The following is a 19,352-nucleotide window of genomic DNA, read 5'->3' as shown; positions in this document are numbered from 1 at the left end:
CCACCAGGAAGAAACGCGGGAAGCCGCCATTAGGCGGAGAAGACGCCAGAAGCGGGAAACCGCCATTGAAGTGGGCGGGGCGAGAAAGGAAGAGCGGGAAACTGCCATTTTTGCGGGAAAACCGCCATCTTGATTGACATACCGCCATTGAAGTGGGCGGGGAGAGAAGGAAAGAGCGGGAAACCGCCGATTTCGCGGGAAAACCGCCATCTTCGAAACAAATAAATAAATAAGAAATACTGGTGCTGCTCCCAAGGGAAGAAAGATGCCTAAGCGAGGGAATATTAACGACTTTAATTCTGAAATAGAAGACTGGGCCACGTACGTGGAACGCATAGAGATCTATTGCGAAGCCAACAAAATAGAGGAAGACGACAAGGCGATAACATTGCTAAACTCGATGGGGGCAAAAACATACGGGCTCTTGAAGCATCTAATAGCACCAAATAAACCAGCGGATCAGACCTTCGAAGAGATTGTGGCTGTGCTGAAGGACCACTTGAACCCCACACCGCTGATGCTGGCTGAACGATTCAAATTCTACGCAAGAACGCAGAAGAAAGACGAAAGCAATGCGGAATACTTGGTCGAACTGCGTAGGCTAGCGAAATACTGCCAGTTCGGAGGGAATCTGACAGAAGCGCTGCGGGACAAGTTCGTATGCGGATTGTCCAAAGAAGGGACGCAGAAGCGACTACTGGAAGAGAATGACCTCACACTGGACAGGGCTGTCCTTATAGCTGCATCGCACGAAGCCGCAGCGAAAGGAACGGCGGAAATGCAACTAAAGGCGGCGGCACTCGGGGTGGACCAAATTACTTCAAGCACAACAAAATGCTACTGTTGTGGGAAGACAACGCATGACCAGAATCAATGCTGGTTTAAGAACCAAGAGTGTAGGAAATGTGGCAAACTGGGTCACATCGCGAAGGTATGCCGGTCCGGGAAAAAGATCAATAATCAAAGGAAGCCACCACCAGAAAAGTACAACAAGGTACACAAGGTGGCTGAGAAGAGTTCAGACGAACAGAATTCAGACTCAGACCCAAACAATCAGGAGCTGGGTAGTCTGAGAATCCACAATGTGGGTAAAGAAACGGATCTACAGGCCATCTGGGTCATACTAAAAATAGCTGGAGTCCAAAAGAATGGAGCTGGACACTGGATCAGCTCTATCAGTCATCAACCGAAGGGACTACCACCGGCTATTCTCTCACATACCTTTAAGAAATACCAAGTTCGTATTACAGACATACACGGGGCATAACGTATACCCCGTGGGGAAAATAAGAGTCAAGGTGAGAGATAGGGGTAAAGAACACCCAAGGATGAGCTTGTACGTATTACCTGAGGGAGGACCACCACTTCTAGGACGGGAGTGGATTAAGAAAATAGACATGGAATGGCATTACCTAAAAGCCATAATGAGGGAGGACTCGGTGCAAGCTATTAGCTCAGATTCTGAAATGGATGATGATAAGACCAAGTCGAAAACGAAGACAGGCAGAAGGACTTATGGTACCAAGAAGAATAAAGCTGCAGAGCAGAACTCCAGGTTGACAGAGAAGTCTGAGCCTGTTCAAGCAAAGGATTCATCCATGACGGAAGAACACCGAGCTCGGACGCAAACTTATGTCAAAGTACGACAACAATTAGAACAGTTGAGTGATCGTCTCGTACAGGAGATGAAAAATATGGAAAAGTTCTGGGACACCGAATGGGGAAACCTGGAAAGACTACAGAGACAGCTAGCTCAAGCAGAGAGCGACCATAGAGCCATCGTGGTCAAATACCAATCACATTCCCCTGATGCTGTTCAGGAACTAGAATATTTACAGAATGAACCAAAGGAAGAGGAATCTTCAGGGAGCCAGGATTTTATTCCAGTTCTTCTTTACGACTCCTTACAAGCAGAGTGAGAAGTTGAAAGAACAGTATGAACAGGCCCAGGCTACAATTCAGATGGGGGTTAACTCGGCAGCCTCCGAAAAGCTAGTTTCAGTAGAAGCATATGAACAACTAAAGGTTGAACATGAGCAAGAAGTCCAAAGGCTGCAGGAAATTCTTGATGAGCTCAAGGCCAAGACAGACTCATCGATAGAAGCTCCATCCATAGATGAGCAATTAGAGGTGAAAATCATGGCAGAGCATGAAAGACAGGATGTCCAAGAACTTATAAAAACATTGAAGGACACCCAAGACAAATATGAGGCGGCAATGTCTGAGGTTCAACAACTTGAAGAACAGATTCAACTGGGAATCCTTGCAGTGGAAGAACAGGACACTGTAAGAATGGTCCCTGAACATGAACTAGAGAGCATCAGGGCGCAACTTTTCCGAGCGCTGAAAGCCAAAGTTCAAGAGGAACCTAAGGTGGAAGTATTGGAGAAAGAGGTGGATGAAATGGAGAAGACTCTGATCCACCGTGTTCCCAGGGAAGAGTTAACGGTCGGCCAACTCCTTCATATGCTGAAGGACAAGACTCTACAAGGGGAACAATCTGAACACGAGCTTCAATCTTCAGGGGGAACGAGTTCGGAGCTCTCAAAAGTCACGGAGATAGCTGAGGTGGCAACACAAATTTTACAAGGATGCCAAAAGTACGTTGAATCACGTCAAGGTGAACAGAAGAAGGTGGAAACCGTTACTTCAGTAGAAGGGTTAAATAGCCTGATAACGCAATTACCGGTGGAAAGGAAGGTATTGAACTCACAAATGAGGTCCGTCGTGAAGGAATGGCAGATAACCCAGGAAGAGCGGGATGAATATGAATGCATGAAGAAGGCTTTTCAAGAAAGATGTTTAGGGAAGGAACCACCGTCAGCTAACGTCCAGACGGGTGAGGAGGAAGAAGAAGTCTCTCTCGCTGGCCTAACTCAGGACGAACCTGAATATTACCATGACCTGTTGAGTGACACTGAATATTATGAGGATGTGGTCTGCCCAGCTTGTGATGAAAACTCTCAAAGTGCTGAAATCCGGATGAAGCACTTAAGGTCTAAGGAACATAGAGAGTTGGTGGCGCTACAGCTGGCAGCCGAGAAAGGAGCTCCGAGAGTTTCAAAAAGGCAGAAAAGAAAAAGAAGAAGCAGAAGATAATAACTGTCTAAAATATTAGCACTTCTACCATTCCAGGCGGGACATTACGAAAGGAGCTAAATTAGTTGAAAAACTGGTAAATGTCAAGACAGCCAGTTGGTTGTCAAAGTCCGCACTGCTGGTTCAACAGGACGAAAGTTCAAGCTGCTACGTCAAGAAAAAGGCTATGGAGGAGTCACGCTAGCCAGGTGAACCGGCTACCCCAAAGAAATGTTGTTCGGAACGAGTCAAGATCAGAGACTGAATCTATGAACTGTTTCCGCAGAGACGGAACCTGTGAACTGTTTCCACCGAGATTATATTTGTAAATTGTTTTATATGACATTGACTCCACCGAGATTATAGCTGTAATTTGTTTTATAGGAAGTTGAAGATATGTATGTTTAACGGGGACTCTAAGTAATAAGCTAAAAAGGGAGGATTGTAGTGTATGTACCCGTCTACCTTTAAGGGAACTATTGAATGTAACCGTTCACCTTTAAGGGAACTACTTTAGGTGTGGTACTATTTGTTTGGCTTCTGTATACTGTAATACCGATAGTGACCACACCAGTATATAAGTGTTGTAGCAGGATTCTGGGGCAGATTCGCCCGGACCTTCGAATAGTAAAGACCTGTTTGTTTGTTACTTCTGAAGTCTGTGTATTTATTAACTGCACAACCCACAGACTTTACAGTTTCCAGCCCAACGAGGAAAGAGGCAGTGCTGGATCTAGTTCTGGGGCATGAAGTAGGGCAAGTGGAGCATATTTCAGTGGGAGAGCATTAGGGAAATAGTGATCACAATATCATTAGGTTTAGAGTAGTTATGGAAAAGGACACGAAAAATCAAAAGTGAAAATACTCAACTGGAGGAGGGCTAATTTCAGTGAGTTGAAAAGGGATTTGGCCCAGGTGAATTGGAATCAAAGCTTGGAAGGTAAAAGAGTAAATGAGCAATGGGAGGCCTTCAAAGAGGAGATAGTTCGGGTACAGACTAGACACATTTCCACGAGGGGGAAGGAAGGGCATCCAAAGCTAGAGCTCCCTGGATGACAAAAGATATAGAGATTAAAATGAAACAGGAAAAGGAGGCTAATGATAAATGTTGGGTTCATAATTCAGTAGAGAACCAAGCTGAATATAAAAAGTACAGGGGAGAACTGAAAAAGGAAATAAGAGGGGCAAAGAGAGCGTATAATAGATTAACGGGTAACATAAAAGGGAACCCAGAAGTATTTTATAAACATATAAATGGCAAAGGGGTAGTCAAAGGAAGGGCAGGGCTGATTAGAGACCAAAAAGGAGATGGTCTTGTGGAGGGAGAGAGCATGGCTGAGGTACTAAATGAACACTTTGCATCTACCTTCAACAACAACAACAGCTTGTATTAATATAGTGCCTTTAACGTAGTAAAACGTCCCAAAGCGCATCACAGGAGCATTATCAAACATAATTTGGCACCAAACCGCATAAGGAGATGTTACAAAAAGAAAATACTGCAGATGCTGGAAATCTGAAATAAAAACAGAAAATGCTGGAGATACTTAGCAGGTCAGGCAGCATCTGTGAAGAGAGAAACAGAGTTAACGTTTCAGGTCGATGACCTTTTGATGACCGTTCTGACGAAAGGTCATTGACCTGAAACGGTAACTCTGTTTCTCTCTTCACAGATGCTGCCTGACCTGCTGAGTATCTGCAGCATTTTCTGTTTTTATTTAAGGAGATGTTACGGCAGATTGGTCAAAGAGGTAGGTTTTAAGGAGCGTCTTAAAGGAGGAAAGACTGGTAATGAGGCGGAGAGGTTTAGGGAGGGAGTTCCAGAGCTTAGGGTCTTCACTAAGGAAGAGGATGCTGCCAATGTTACAGTAAGGGAGGAGATAGTAGAGAAATTGGGTAGGCTAAAAATAGATATAGAGGAGGTACTTAAAAGGTTGGCAGCACTCAAAGTAGAAAAGTCACCTGGTCTGGATGGGATGCATCCTAGGTTGCTGAGGGAAGTAAGGGTGGAAATTGCGGAGGCTCTGACCATAATCTGCCAATCCTCCTTAGATATGGCCATGGTGCCAGAGGAGTGGAGGATTGCAAATGTTGCACCCCTGTTCGAAAAAGCGGAGAGGGATAACCCGGCAACTACAGGCAGCCAGCCTAACTTTGGTGGTGGGGAAACTTTTAGAGACATTAATCTGGGACAAAATTAACTGGCACTTAGAAAAATATTAGATTAATAAATGAAAGCCAGCACAGATTTGTTAAAGGTTTGTTAAATCATGTTTGACTAACTTGATTGAGTTATTTTATGAAGTAACTGAGAGGGTGGATGAGGATGGTACGGTTGATGTTGTGCATATGGACTTTCAAAAGGCGTTTGATGAAGTATCACATAATAGACTTGTTAGCAAAATTGAAGCCTATGGGATTAAAGGGGCAGTGGCTGTGTGGTTATGAAATTGGCTAAGGGACTGAAAGCAAACAGTAGTGGTGAACGGTTATTTTACATACTGGAGGGAAGTATACAGTGGTGTCCCCCAGGGGTCAGTATTGGGACCACTGCTATTTTTTATATATATATTATTAATGACCTGGACTTGAGTATACAGGGCATAATTTCAAAGTTTGAAGATGACACGAAACTCGGAAATGTAGTAAACAGTGAGGAGGATAGTAACAGACTTCAGGAGGACATAGACAGACTGGTGAAATTGCCAGACACATGGTGGATAAAATTTAACGCAGTGTGAAGGAACTCATTTTGGTCGGATGAATGCGGAGAGGTAATATAAACTAAATGGTATAATTTTAAAGGGGGTGTATGTAAACAAGTCTTGAAGGTGGCAGGACAAGTTGAGAAGGCTGTTAAAAAGGCATTTGAGATCCATGGCTTTATAAATAGAGGTATGGAGTACAAAAGCAAGGAAGTTATGCTAAACCATATATAAAACACTGTTTAGGCCTCAGCTGGAGTACTGTGTTCAATTCTGGGCACCACACTTTAGAAAGCATGTTAAGGCCTTAGAGACAGTGTAGAGGAGATTTACTAGAATGGTACCAGGGATGAAAGACTTCAGTTATGTGGAGAAACTAGAGAAACTGGGGTTGTTCTCCTTAGAGCAGGAGAGTTAAGGGGATATTTGGATAGAGGTGTTCAAAATCTTGAAGCGTTTTGATGGAGTAAATATGGAGAAACTGTCAGTAACCAGAGGACACAGATTTAAGGTAATTGGCAAACGAACCAGAGGGGAGATGAGGAGAATTTTTTTTTGCACAGCGAGTTGTTGTGATCTAGAATGCATTGCCTGAAAGGATGGTGGAAGCAGATTTGATAATAACTTTCAAAAGTGAATTGGATAAATACTTGAAAAGGAAAAAATTGCAGGCTTATGAGGAACGAGCAGGGGAGTGGGACTAATTGGATAACTCTTTCAAAGATCCGACGTAAGCACCATGGGCCAAATGGCCTCCTCTATGCTGTACCATTCTATGATTCTTAAACCCACGTTAAAGACTACTGTACCTTTAAGATATGGGTTTCATTGTAAACCCATGACTTGTTGGCAGTGTGGCATGTAAAGCCTATTCTGTGAATTAAATGAATAACATGTTTCATGTGTTTAAATAAACTGCTTTTGTTTGCATAAAAATATAGCTAACTCTCCATCCAAATCTGGTTGGAGGAGGTTATTGGGAATAGGAGAACACAGCATGTCACAAAGATCTGCAGTGGGACTGAAACAATAGCTCCATTACAAATCCAAAACAAAAATTAAGGAGATTGTTAAAGGGCGAACTCATTGAGACTTCTAGAATATTAAATGGTACAGATAAGGCAAACCCAGAATATTACTTCAAATTAAACCAATCAATATGACAAGCGGATATACATTTAAGTTACTTTTGAGTAGATCTAAAACAGATATTGAAAAAAATGTCTTTACTCCAAGGTAAACATTTAGAACAATATGGCAGGTTAATAGGAATAAAAACATTAGGTTTAGTCCAATCCAGTCAGATGCTAAATTGAGAAAGTTAGGGTACAATAGGGATGAGTTTCAATGGTCTTTCTCATCACTGACTTTATGTTTTACCAATATAAAATCACTAAAATAAAGATAATAATGAGTGTCAAAACACTACTTCCAAGAGACTGGGGAAGATTTTGATTGTGCAGTAGTGTAAAATGGATGATAGCGAATCGGCAGCCCGTTTTACATCTCTCTCAATTTTTATTTCCATTGATGTCAATGTTTTACACTATTGCACAAAGTCAATATCAACCCCACTGAGACAAAATAGTTTCTGGGAAGGAATGATGATCACGGACACATGACATGAGGAAAAGACACAACATAAAACTTTTCTTCCCCCCCTTCTCTCAATTTCCTCTCCTTCTATTCTGAAAGCAGTACACTTACATTACACACAGATATACATTTTCACAAACACCAGCACTCCTCCAGTCTCTCTCTGATGTGGCAACTATTCAGTTGTGAACTTTGACAGTTACACTCAGCAGGTTATTTGATTGTGAGGGACATCACAGCCAAGCCTCATCATGTTCTCACTCAACATTCACAGACACTCCCTTTCTAGTAGGAATCACTGTGTAGCAATTAGAATCCTGTTGATTTATTGCCTCCCTTAAACTGAGGATACTGAGACCAATTGTAGCACCTACGACCACCACCTTAATGGAAATCAAATCTGTACCACCATACCATCAATTAAGTGTGGTAATATACATTGCTCAAAACAACAAAACCAACACAGAACACTGCTTTATTATAAATACATTTAAGAAATCTTACCGTACCATAATAACATCGACAATCTTTTCCTGGTGTGAAAAACGTCCCTACAGCACGAGAATGTTTTATATCTGCATTTAGTGCCAGCAGCTCCTTAATAAGGTCCACATTCTGATTCACCACTGCAATGTGCAGTGCAGTTTCACCTGGAGACAGATCAGCTATTCTAGTATTATTGCAAATTAAAGCTCGTTATGTAATAGCATATGCAAGTGCTTTATTCAACTTACTTGATCTGTGATTTTCACTGCTTGAATTAATAATTTCAAAAGAAACAATTAAATAGATAATGTGAATGCCTTTCTGCAGTAGATACAATTACGTTAATCTAATATTACATTACCAAGGAATTTAACGCAGAAAAGTGCAAAGTGATACATTTTGGTAGAAAAAATGCTAATAAATATAAACTAAAGGGTACAATCCTAAAGGGGGGTGCATGAACAGAGAGATCGAGGGGCATATGTGCACAACTCGAGGTGGCAGAGCAGGTTGAGAAAACAGTTAAAAAAGCTTATGGGATCCTGGGCTTCATGAATAGAGGTATAAAGTACAAAAGCGTGGAAATTATGGTGAACCTGTATAAAACACTGGTTCTGCCTCAACTGGAGTATTGTGATGTGAAGGCCTTAGAAAAGATTTACGAGAATGATTCCATTGATGAAGGACTTCAGTTACATGGATAAACTGGAGAAGCTGGAGTTGTTCTCCTTAGAGCAGAGAAGATTGAGAGATTTGATAGAGGTGTTCAAAATCATGAGGGGTCTGGACAGAGTAGATAGAGAGAAACTGTTCCCATTGGCGGAAGGGTCGAGAACCAAAGGACACAGATTTAAGGTGATTGGCAGCAGAGCCAAAGGCGACATGAGGAAAAACTTTTTTGCTCAGCGAGTGGTTAGAATCTGGAATGCACTGCCTGAAAGGGTGGTGGAGGCAGACTCACTCACAACTTTCAAAAGGGAGTTGGATAAATACCTGAAGGAAAAAAATTAGCAGGGCTACGGGGAAAGGGTGGGGGAGTGGGACTAGCTGAAGTGCTCTTGCAGAGAGCGACATGGGCTTGATGGGCCGAATGGTCTTCTTCCGTGCTGTAAGCATTCTATGATTCTATGAAGTAGTTCTATGTGTTCATTGTAGCAAGAGCTTTGAAATAGTCACAAGAAGCAGGAAGTCTTCAAGACATTGATACAGACTACTTGCTAAAAATGCACATGCCTGAAAAGGGGAGCCAATTGTTTGGTCTAAAAATATCAACATGGTTTTCATTACTCAGCCTGCTCATGACCCAGAAATCAAAGTAAAGATATACACCTCAATAAAAAAAGGCAAAGGTAAGTCTTTAATAAATCCTTCATTTACTTACTATACAAATATATCTAGAGAAATTATTAAAGAAATAATAATCATTCATTCATTTATTGGCCTTAATATGGGTTATTTTATGAAAACCATGCTGCTTATGTACAATCTCCATATCTAAAGTCACACTTTCATGATATTAATTTCTGTTCATTATCTGGGTGGTAATACCTGTACCACGTTGTTCTTTCATTGCTCTGATCTGGGCTTAAACTTAGCCCAAACTGATGGAATACAAGTTTTCACTCTCTATTGGCTATTAGGGTCTATATGAAAATATATTTGGATAGGGCAACCTAGTTTCTTATAATACTGATGACACAGCACAAAGCTGTCCCTAATTCCGCACTAATTAATACTGAATTGGTAATCTCAGTCAGAAATAGCACAAGGAGTGTTGCCATTGGAATTTGAAATGACACACTGGTACTATAGAGGTGCTCTCCTAACACTAGAACTGAGGCACAGAGTTTAGGAAATTTTACTCTGCAGATGGCTGTGTTATACCCACCCTGGGAGTACTTGATGCTGATATAGGAAAGTGTTTCACCCCCAAGTACTGACATCCTTTTCTGATACCAACAAGAAGATACATTTATATAGCAACTTTAGTATAGCAAAACGTCCCAAGGTGTTTCATAGTTTGGGACTCAAGTAGGAAAAGAAGGAAATTCTGGGAGGTGACTGAAGGCATGGTCGAAGAGGCAGGCCTTAAGGAGCTTTTGAAGGTGGGGATGGATGAAGTCAGGCAAAGGAATTTTGGAGAGAGTTCCAGAGTGTGGGGAGAAGGCCATGCCACAGATAGTAGAGCAGAAGGAAGGGAAAGCACACAGTTGATCAGAAATAGAAGAGCAGGGGCTATGTGGAGGAAACTTTGTGTTATCCGGAGGCTAAATGTCCGGCAAGCTTGAGCCACCGGCAAAAATCAGGAGCCATTTTGTTAGGTTTTTTTTCTTCTCGTGGCTTTTTTTTCCAACAGTCAGGCTCTGCAAAGTCTCTGTAGCTTAGCAACAGCTTCAGAGAGACGCTTCCAAGGTACGGGCCGACTGTTTAGAAGCTGTTGCTAAGCAACAATGTTTGTTGTCAGATACGGAGATGAAAAGCTCCGTATGCTTCAACATTAATGCTGGTGTGTCCAGCAGTTTTGAGGGAACGGCAACAGCTCGGTCCCGTCGGTGCCGGATAGCACAAAGTTTCCTGTATATAGGACAGGAGGAGATTACTTATGCAGGGAAGTGCAAGGCCATAGAGGGATTTGCAGATGAGCATGAGGATCTTGAAATCAATGCACTACGAGATGGGTAGCCAATGAAAAAATAGAGATGATAGATGAACAGGACATTGTGTTGGATAGGATGAGGGTGGTAGCATTCTGGATAAGTTGGAATCCATGTAGGGTAGACTTTGGGAGGCCAGTGAGGAGGAGATTGGAAACGTCAACTCTGAACATAACAATGGCATGAAGGTCTTGCCAATCGACCGGATGTGGGGCTTGAAGCTAAACTTAGGGTCAAGCAGGACACCAAGGTTTCGCACAATTAGAGCTTGAGTGGACATGCAGGAAGAGGGAAGGAATCAGAGGCAAAGTGACTAAGGTAAAGGGATAAATAGGAATGGAACAACAGAGGTGAAATGCTGGAGATGATGGTGTGGTCAACAATGTTAAATGCCACAGAGAGGTCAAGGAGGATGAAATGAGAAAATGACCCACAGTCACAATCAGACATATCATCGGTAACTTTTACTGGTTGCTCTTGTGCTGTGAGCAAATGAAAACCAGATTGAAGGGATTCAAACATGACGTGGTAGGCACAAAGTTGGATAGTGATTACATGTTTCAGAACCTGAGAGAGGAACAGGAAGTCAGACTGGTTGGGGAGGACAGAGGAAGAAGAAAAAAAAGTGACCTTTCTTTGTAAGAGTGACAAGTGGAAGAGCTTTTTTCCCAGGGCCATCAGTTAAAACTTCATCCAGAATCTGCATGGTGCATCTGCATGGCCCATTTCCCCTGACAACACTTACATGATATGCTTGCTGCTATTTCTATTATTGTACCTGATATTAGATGAGTATGCACTGGCAAAGTTGAACTTGTAATAAAGAAGAATATTTGAAATGAAATAAAACCAAAGTATATATTTTAAAAGTGACTTTCTGAAGGATGGGCATATCTTTTAAATATGTTAATCAAAGATTACAACAACTCACCCTTGTACATCTCACAGTCAATTGGTTCATCAATTAAGAATGGGAAGGCATTGAGCAATATAATTGCAGCTTCCTTACTGTTATATAATGCTGCAACATGCAACACAGTTTCTCCAACAGCACCTATAATATAACAAAGCAAAATTTAAAAGCATAGATATACATCCACCTTAGTGTAAAACAGGAAAAATATCTAGTCCAATCTCTGGAAAAGCCCAATTTCAGTTTCCTGTTGTATGAATAATCATATCTCTATAACTGTTTGCTCTCTATTATCCCCCCCCCCCCAGTAATATAGTGAATAATAACAGATCTGCAAGTCTCTTCAACCACATAAGAACATATAAAAGCATTGGCAAGTAAAGGTCATTTGTGCCATCAAGTCTGTTCCTTTTACAGTTCTGCACTATCAGGTCTAACATGGACAATGTGGTGTTTGAACCATCAGAGTTTACAGCACCGAAGGAGGGCATTCAACCCATCGTATCTGTGCCAATTCATTGCTAGAGTAATCCAAAACTAATTCCACTGTCCTACTCTCTCCCCATAGTCTGGTATCTTACTCTGCTTCAAATATTTATGTAATTTTCCCCTAAAAGATGCAATAGTCACTGCCTCAATCATTCAAAATTCTATTGGCCTTTATTATCACTTTATCGACCTGCCCTTGCACTTTCAGGGCTGGGGGGGGGGGGGGGGGGAGTATTTTGCCAGGGCGCAGGGGGCGGGTTTGGAGGCAGGACCGGTGGCAAAATGGTAAAAAATGGGAGCAGGTCCCGAACCTGCTCCCAACCCGCCTCCAAACGATCTTCCCGGGAGGCGGGTCCCCGATTCGCGCAGGGACCCATCTCCTAGCGGCGGGAAGGGGATTAGAGCCAATTAACAGGTAGGTAACAGGCAGTTAAGAGGGTTTTTCCCATTTTTCGCCTACTGCTGCTGGCTTCCCGACGTCGGGAAACCCCGCCAGGGTAATTGACGTGAGCTGTGGGTCTGTTGTACTGTAACTGTAGAAATGACAGTTGCAGAGGTAGTGTGAAACATAGAAACATAAAAGGTAGGAGCAGGAGTAGGCCATTCAGCCACTCGAGCTTGCGCCGCCATTCAATGAGATCATGGCTGATCATCCAAACTCAGTACCCTGTCCCTGCCTTCTCCCCATATCCCTTGATCCCTTTAGCCTTAAGAAATACATCTAACTCCTTCTTGAATATATTTAATGAATTGGCCTCAACTGCCTTCTGTGGTAGAGAATTCCACAGGTTCACCACTCTCTGGGTGAAGAAATTCCTCCTCATCTCAGTCCTAACTGGCTTACCCCTTATCTTTAGACTGTGGCCCCTGGTTCTGGACTCCCCGCCATCAGGAACATCCTTCCTTCATCTAGTCTGTCTAGTCCTGTTAGAATTTTATAAGTTTCAATGAGATCCCCTCTCATTCTTCTAAACTCCAGCGAGTATAAGCCCAATTGACCCAATCTCTCCTTATACGTCATTCCTGCCATCCCAGGTATCAGTCTGGTGAATCTTCGCTGCACTCCCTCCATGGCAAGAACATCCTTCCTCAGATAAGGCGACCAAAACTGTACACAATACTCAAGGTGTGGTCTCACCAAGGCCCTGTACAACTGCAGCAAGACATCCTTGCTCCTGTACTCAAATCCTCTCGCTATGAAGGCCAACATACCATTTGCCTTCTTAACCGTCTGCTGCACCTGCATGCTTACCTTCAGCGACTGGTGCACAAGGACACCCAGGTCTCATTGCACTTCCCCTTCTCCCAATCTATTGCCATTCAGATAATAATCTGCCTTCCTGTTTTTGCCACCAAAGTTGCTAACCTCGCATTTATCCACATTATATTGCATTTGCCATGCATCTGCACATTCACCCAACCTGTCCAAATCATACTGGAGTTTCTTGGCATCCTCCTCACAGCACACACGCCCACCCAGCTTTGTGTCATCTGCAAACTTGGAGATATTACATCTAGTTCCCTCATCTAGATCATTAATATATATTGTGAATAGCTGGGGTCCTAGGACCGATCCCTGCGGTACCCCACTAGTCACTGCCTGCCATTCGGAAAAAGACCAGTTTATTCCAACTCTTTGCTTCCTGTCTGCCAACCAGTTCTCTATCCAAGTCAGTACCTTGCCCCCAATCCCATGTGCCTTAACTTTACACGCTAATCTCTTATGCGGGACCTTATCAAAAGCCTTCTGAAAGTTCAAATACACCACATCCACTGGTTCTCCCTTATCTATTCTACCAGTTACATCCTCAAAAAATTCCAGTAGATTAGTCAAGCACGATTTACCTTTTGTAAATCCATGTTGACTTTGTCTGATCCGGTCACTGGTCAATTTATATGTCGTCTCTTTGGATCTTACGCTATCCCTAATTTCCCTTGTTAGCCACGTTTGAGTCACCTTTTTGTTTTATTTTTATGCCAAACAGGGATGAACAAATTCTGTAGTTCATCCATGCGATCTTTGAATGTTTGCCATTGCCTATCCACCGTCAACCCTTTGAGTAACATTCCCCAATTAATCCTAGCCAACTCGCGCCTCATACCATCGTAGTTTCCTTTATTTAAATTCAGGACTCTAGTCTCTGAGTCAACTACTTCACTCTCCATCTTAATGAAGAATTCGATCATATTATGATCGCTCCGCCCCAGGTGGCCTCGCATAACAAGATTGCTAATTAATCCTTTCTCATTACATAATACCCAGTCTATGATGCCCTGATCTCTAGTTGGTTCCTCGATATATTGGTCCAGAAAACCATCCCGTATACACTCCAGGAATTCCTCCTCCACAGTATTGTTACTAATTTGGTTGGCCCAATCTATATGTAGATTAAAGTCACCCATGATAACTGCTGTGCCCTTATTGCACGCATATCTAATTTCCTGTTTAATGCCATCCCCAACCTCAGCATTACTGTTTGGGGGTCTGTATACCACTCCCACTAACGTTTTCTGCCCCTTGGTATTTCTCAGTTCTACCCATACAGATTCCACATCATCAGAGCTAATATCCTTCCTTACAATTGTGTTAATCCCATCTTTAACCAGCTATGCTACCTCCTTTTCCTTTTTGCCTGTCTTTCCTGAATATTGAATACCCCTGGATGTTGAATTCCCAGCCTTGGTCACCCTGGAGCCATGTTTCCGTAATCCCAATCATATCATATCCGTTTACCTCTATTTGCGCAGCTAATTCATCCACCTTATTACGAATGCTCCTCGCATTAAGACACAAAGCCTTCAGGCTTGTTTTTTTTAACACTCTTGGACCTTTTAGAATTATTATTTACTGTGGCCATGTTTGATTTAAACACTTGATTTCTCTGACTGCCACCTTTGCTTTTCTCCTGCCTGTCTTTTGCTTCTATCCTTGTTTCCCTTTCCTCTGTCTCCCTGCACAGGTTCCCAACCCCCTGCCATTTTAGTTTAAACCCTCCCCCAGAGCACTAGCAAACACTCCCCCTAGGACATCGGTCCCGGTCCTGCCCAGGTGTACACCATCCAGTTTGTACTGGTCCCACCTCCCCCAGAACCGGTTCCAATGTCCCAGGAATTTGAATCACTCCCCCTTGCACCATTCCTCCAGCCACATATTCATCCAAAATAGCCTTCTATTTCTACTCTGACTAGCACATGACACTGGTAGCAATCCTGAGATTACTGCCTTTGAGGTCCTATTTTTTAATTTACCTCCTAACTCCCTATATTCAGCTTTTAGGACCTCATCCCATTTTTTACCTATATCGTTGGTACCTATATGCACCATGACAACTGGCTGTTCACCCTCCCCTTCCAAAATTCTCTGCAGCCACTCTGAGACATCCTTGACCCTTGCACCAGGGAAGCAACATACCATCCTGGAGTCTCATTTGCGGCCGCAGAAACACCTATCTATTTCCCTTATCATAGAATCCCCTATTACTATAGCTCTCCCACTCTTTTTCCTCCCGTCCTGTGCAGCAGAACCACCCATGGTGCCAGGAAGTTGGCTGCTGCTGCCTTCCCCCGATAAGCCATCCTCCCCAACAATATCCAAAGCGGTATATCTGTTTGAGAGGGGGGTGGCCACAAAGGACCCCTGCACTACCTGCCTGCGCCGACTACTCTACCTGGCGGTTACCCATTCCCTTCCTGCCTGTGTAGCCTTTACCTGCGGTGTGACCAACTCATTAAACGTGCTATCCATGACATCCTCAGCATCGCGAATGCTCCAGTATGTATCCATTCGCAGCTCCAGCGCCACAATGCGGTCTGCCAGTAGCTGCAGCTAGATACACTTCCCACACACATGGTCGTCAGGGACACAGGAAGTGTCCCTGATTTCCCACATAGTGCAGGAGGAGCATACCATGGTGTCGAGCTGTACTGCCATGACTTACCCTTTAATTAATTCAAATAAAATTAAATCAAATCAATCCCACCAATTACACTATAATTAAATGCATTGAGCTGCTGTCAAACACTGACAATCCATCTGTCAAAAAATGATGGTGCCTGTCACTTTAACAAAACTGGCAGATGAAGCGTCATGCACTGATGTCATCTGACACCGGCTTTCCCTTAATTGGCTGGCAAGCCCGCAAACCAGCAGTCCTGCCTCGACCTCGAGATCTAAGGTAAAATCCAGCCCAATACATCTGAACCTCTAAGTCTCTCTAGCTATCCACACCCTTTCTGTCATTCCATTTAGTCTGTACTCCACTCCTTGTTTTTTTCTCCCAAAATATATTACTGTACACTTATCCACATTAAATTGCATCTGTCTATCCATTCCACAAGTCCACCTCACTGTTTGCCAAACGTCCACCTTTGTGTTGTCAACAAATCTTGAGATTGAATTCTCTATAACCAAGTTCAATATATGTATGCCGAGAATAAACATGAACCCAGGACTGACCCCTAGGGTACACCACTTCCAACCTTTCTTCAATTCCGAGCAACACCCACTTACCCTAACTCTTTGTCTCTTGTCTGTCAAACAAGTTTCTATCCATTCGGTTACTTTTCCTCCTATACCATGCACCTGATTTTTTCTAACAAGCCTCTTATAAGTCAACTTATTGAACACTTTCTGAAAATCCATTCACACTACATCTACTGCATTCCCTTTATCTTACTAATCTGTCATTTCCTCAAAAAACTCTAAAGTTGTTAAACACCATCATTTGTAAAAAGCAATGCAAAATATTTAATTAATATCACCGCCATTCCTTTATCCTCCACAACTATACATCCTCCTTCATTCCAGAGTAGTCCTACCCTCTTTTTAACTATTCTTTTACTTTTTATATGCTTATAGAAGTCCTATTTCCTTTTATATTATCTTAGTCTTTTTCATATTTCCTTTTCGACCTTCCAATTTCCCTTTTCACCTCCCCACTACACTTACTATATTCCTCATGATTATCTTTAGTATTGTTAGCCCTAACTCATATGCCTCCCCTTTTAAGTTTCTGTTTAGTTTTAATCTATTTATCCATGGAATCCTAAACCTTGTGCACCCCTTTCACCTTATAGAGATATATTTATATTATACTCTATGCATCTCATATTTGAAAATTTACTGCTGCTAATCGGTTGACCTGTTTGCTAACTTTTCTCTCAAGTTAATTTGGGCCAGATCCCTTTTTTATCTCACAGAACTGTGTATTTTCCCCATTCAACACCATTATCTTTGCCTCTTCGTTATCCTTTTCTATTCTTGCATCAATCCTATATTGTGGTCACTATTTCCCAATTGTTCTTTTACTCTCATCAGTTATTTTCCATACTATATTTCCCAGAACTAAATCAACAATTGCTTGTTGGGCTAGAAACATGCTGATCTAAGAAGCAGTCTTTGATGTATTCCAAGAAGCATTCCCCAGTTTAACCACATGCATTACCTCTCGGGATAGTTACAATCACATAATATTATTGCCCAGTTTTTCTTGCATATCTTTGAACTGTCTGCAGATTTCCCCCTCTATTTCATTTCCACTGTTTGGTGGTCTGTAATTCTTGGCACACCAAAAATTATACCATTTTCCTTTCTATTTCTCAACCTCATCCATATGGATACTACCTTAAGGTACCCCACCCCTTTTTGCCCTTCCTATGACTCTTGAAAATGTTATGACTACTATAGCTATATCATATCCCTCCATTCTTATTAATGCTTCTAACTCTCCAATTTTGTTTTGAATCCTTTATGCACCACTCAACCTTGACTACATACCAAATGCTGCTCCATAAATTGACCTGTGTTCTTTTTTTCCTGGTTTTCCCATTTAATTTTTTGATATCCCATGCCCATTCTAGTTTTTATTTCTCATTACTTTATAGCCTCTTTCCTTTCTCCTCTGATAGCATTTTCTCACTATTTATTTCAGCTAAGCCTTCTACTTCCTTTGCAATAGCTTTATTAATCCTGCTCTCCCTCCCTAGTCTCAAATCTAGACTTTTCCCATACTCCCATCAAAATGCTTTAAATCCACCCCCACTGCTCCATTTAACGTCTCTACAAGAACATTGGTGCTGTTTCAGTTCAGGTGAAGGCTGTCCCTTTGGTATAGCCTTTTCTTGTTCCAGAAATCGCTCCAATGCCCCAAGAATGTTGCAGGTTCTTTTAATCAGATTTAGACATGTGGAGTAACAAACAAGTGAATGATAATGATAAAATGTACAGGTCCATGAGACCTCATGACTGTCTGCTCCTAGGAACATTGGAAGGTGCAGAGAAATGAATCGGATAGATTTGGAACTTTGCTTGTTCTCATGCTGGTGACATCATTTTGTTTTCATGGTGATCCATGCAGTAGGAAGTGACACATATGAAGTTGTCTTCAAGTTTGGGGTCATCATGTTAGTCCCAGGGTCGCTAATGTAGGGAGGCAGCAATTAATTGGCTGGTATATGTACAAACTTCAAGCTTCTAGCTGCATCCCTCTCTGTTCCTAACTGTCTGGAGGAGAGAGCTGCTCTACTATGTCTGTCCCTGAACCAGCATAATATACTATTATAGCCCTGTCACATAGGTAACCTTAAATTCCACTTCCTTTATCTGAAAGAATAATTTTTTTTCCTAATTTAAGTTGCGGGGATATACAGAAACTTCTTTTCAAAATTCCAAATTCAGTACATTTTCAAACTTATTTCTAAGACAGCTCATATTTTACACATGTCGCTGATACAAAGTCCACACATTATTTGTACCTGTGTTCAGAAATTAGCTCTTTGATAAGTCCAGTCCTTTAGATGCACTGTTTCCCAGAGCATGTGTGGATATTTCCATCAGGCACTTTGACTATATTTTATCAAACTAAATTGACCTCTATGACCCTTTACAAAGAGTTTTAGATCCTGCAGTAGTTGTGTAGGACTCTCTAGTCACATCAGTATCTGGTAGTTCTGGCACAGGATGATGTCTGTTTGACCACACTGAACCTTTCCATATCTCAACAACAAATGATCAAGGTGTGGAATGTGGATGCCTCACATATTATTGTTCTTTTTCTTGCATTTATTATGCAGACTTCATCCTTAATATTCATTTTTGGTATGTCCTCATTCCATGTCGTAGACTGAAGTCTTTCACTTGACATATTTTTCAGGTTTTCTTCTTTTTTCCGAAGTTGACCAGGTATGACCATTCAGGGTTGATGTTTCCTGGAAGCATTGTTCTTAACTATCTGCCCTTCAATAGTTCTGCAGGGCTCTATCTATTTGCCAGTGAGGAATGATGATGTGTCTGCACTGCTCTCTCCACTTGACCATTATTTTTCAGATAGTTGACATTGCTTTAATGCGAATAAATCCTATTACTTTGTAAATGCATCAAAGTCCAGAACTCAAAATTAAAGTCCATTATCTGAAATTACCTTTTTGGTATTC

The 19,352-nt window shown here is 42.1% G+C and overlaps 1 protein-coding gene across 1 annotated transcript in view; it reads right to left on the bottom strand.

Moving 5' to 3' along the window:
• Nucleotides 1–6,961: 6,961 nt before the first annotated feature.
• LOC147115796 (transient receptor potential cation channel subfamily V member 5-like) overlaps nt 6,962–19,352 on the bottom strand; it is a 71,940-nt gene continuing 59,549 nt past the window's right edge. Inside the window, exons 3-5 of the mRNA XM_085991979.1 lie at nt 11,451–11,573; nt 7,884–8,029; nt 6,962–6,982 (exon numbers count right to left, since the gene is read on the bottom strand). Coding sequence (XP_085848105.1) covers nt 6,962–6,982; nt 7,884–8,029; nt 11,451–11,573 — 290 coding nt within the window. The remainder of the gene's footprint in view (nt 6,983–7,883; nt 8,030–11,450; nt 11,574–19,352) is intronic.

This window comes from Somniosus microcephalus, chromosome 6, assembly GCF_052327205.1.
Source record: "Somniosus microcephalus isolate GS21.2 chromosome 6, FLI_Smic_1.0, whole genome shotgun sequence".
Taxonomy (NCBI): Eukaryota; Metazoa; Chordata; class Chondrichthyes; order Squaliformes; family Somniosidae; genus Somniosus; species Somniosus microcephalus.
This window is presented reverse-complemented; position numbering and strand designations above follow the sequence as displayed.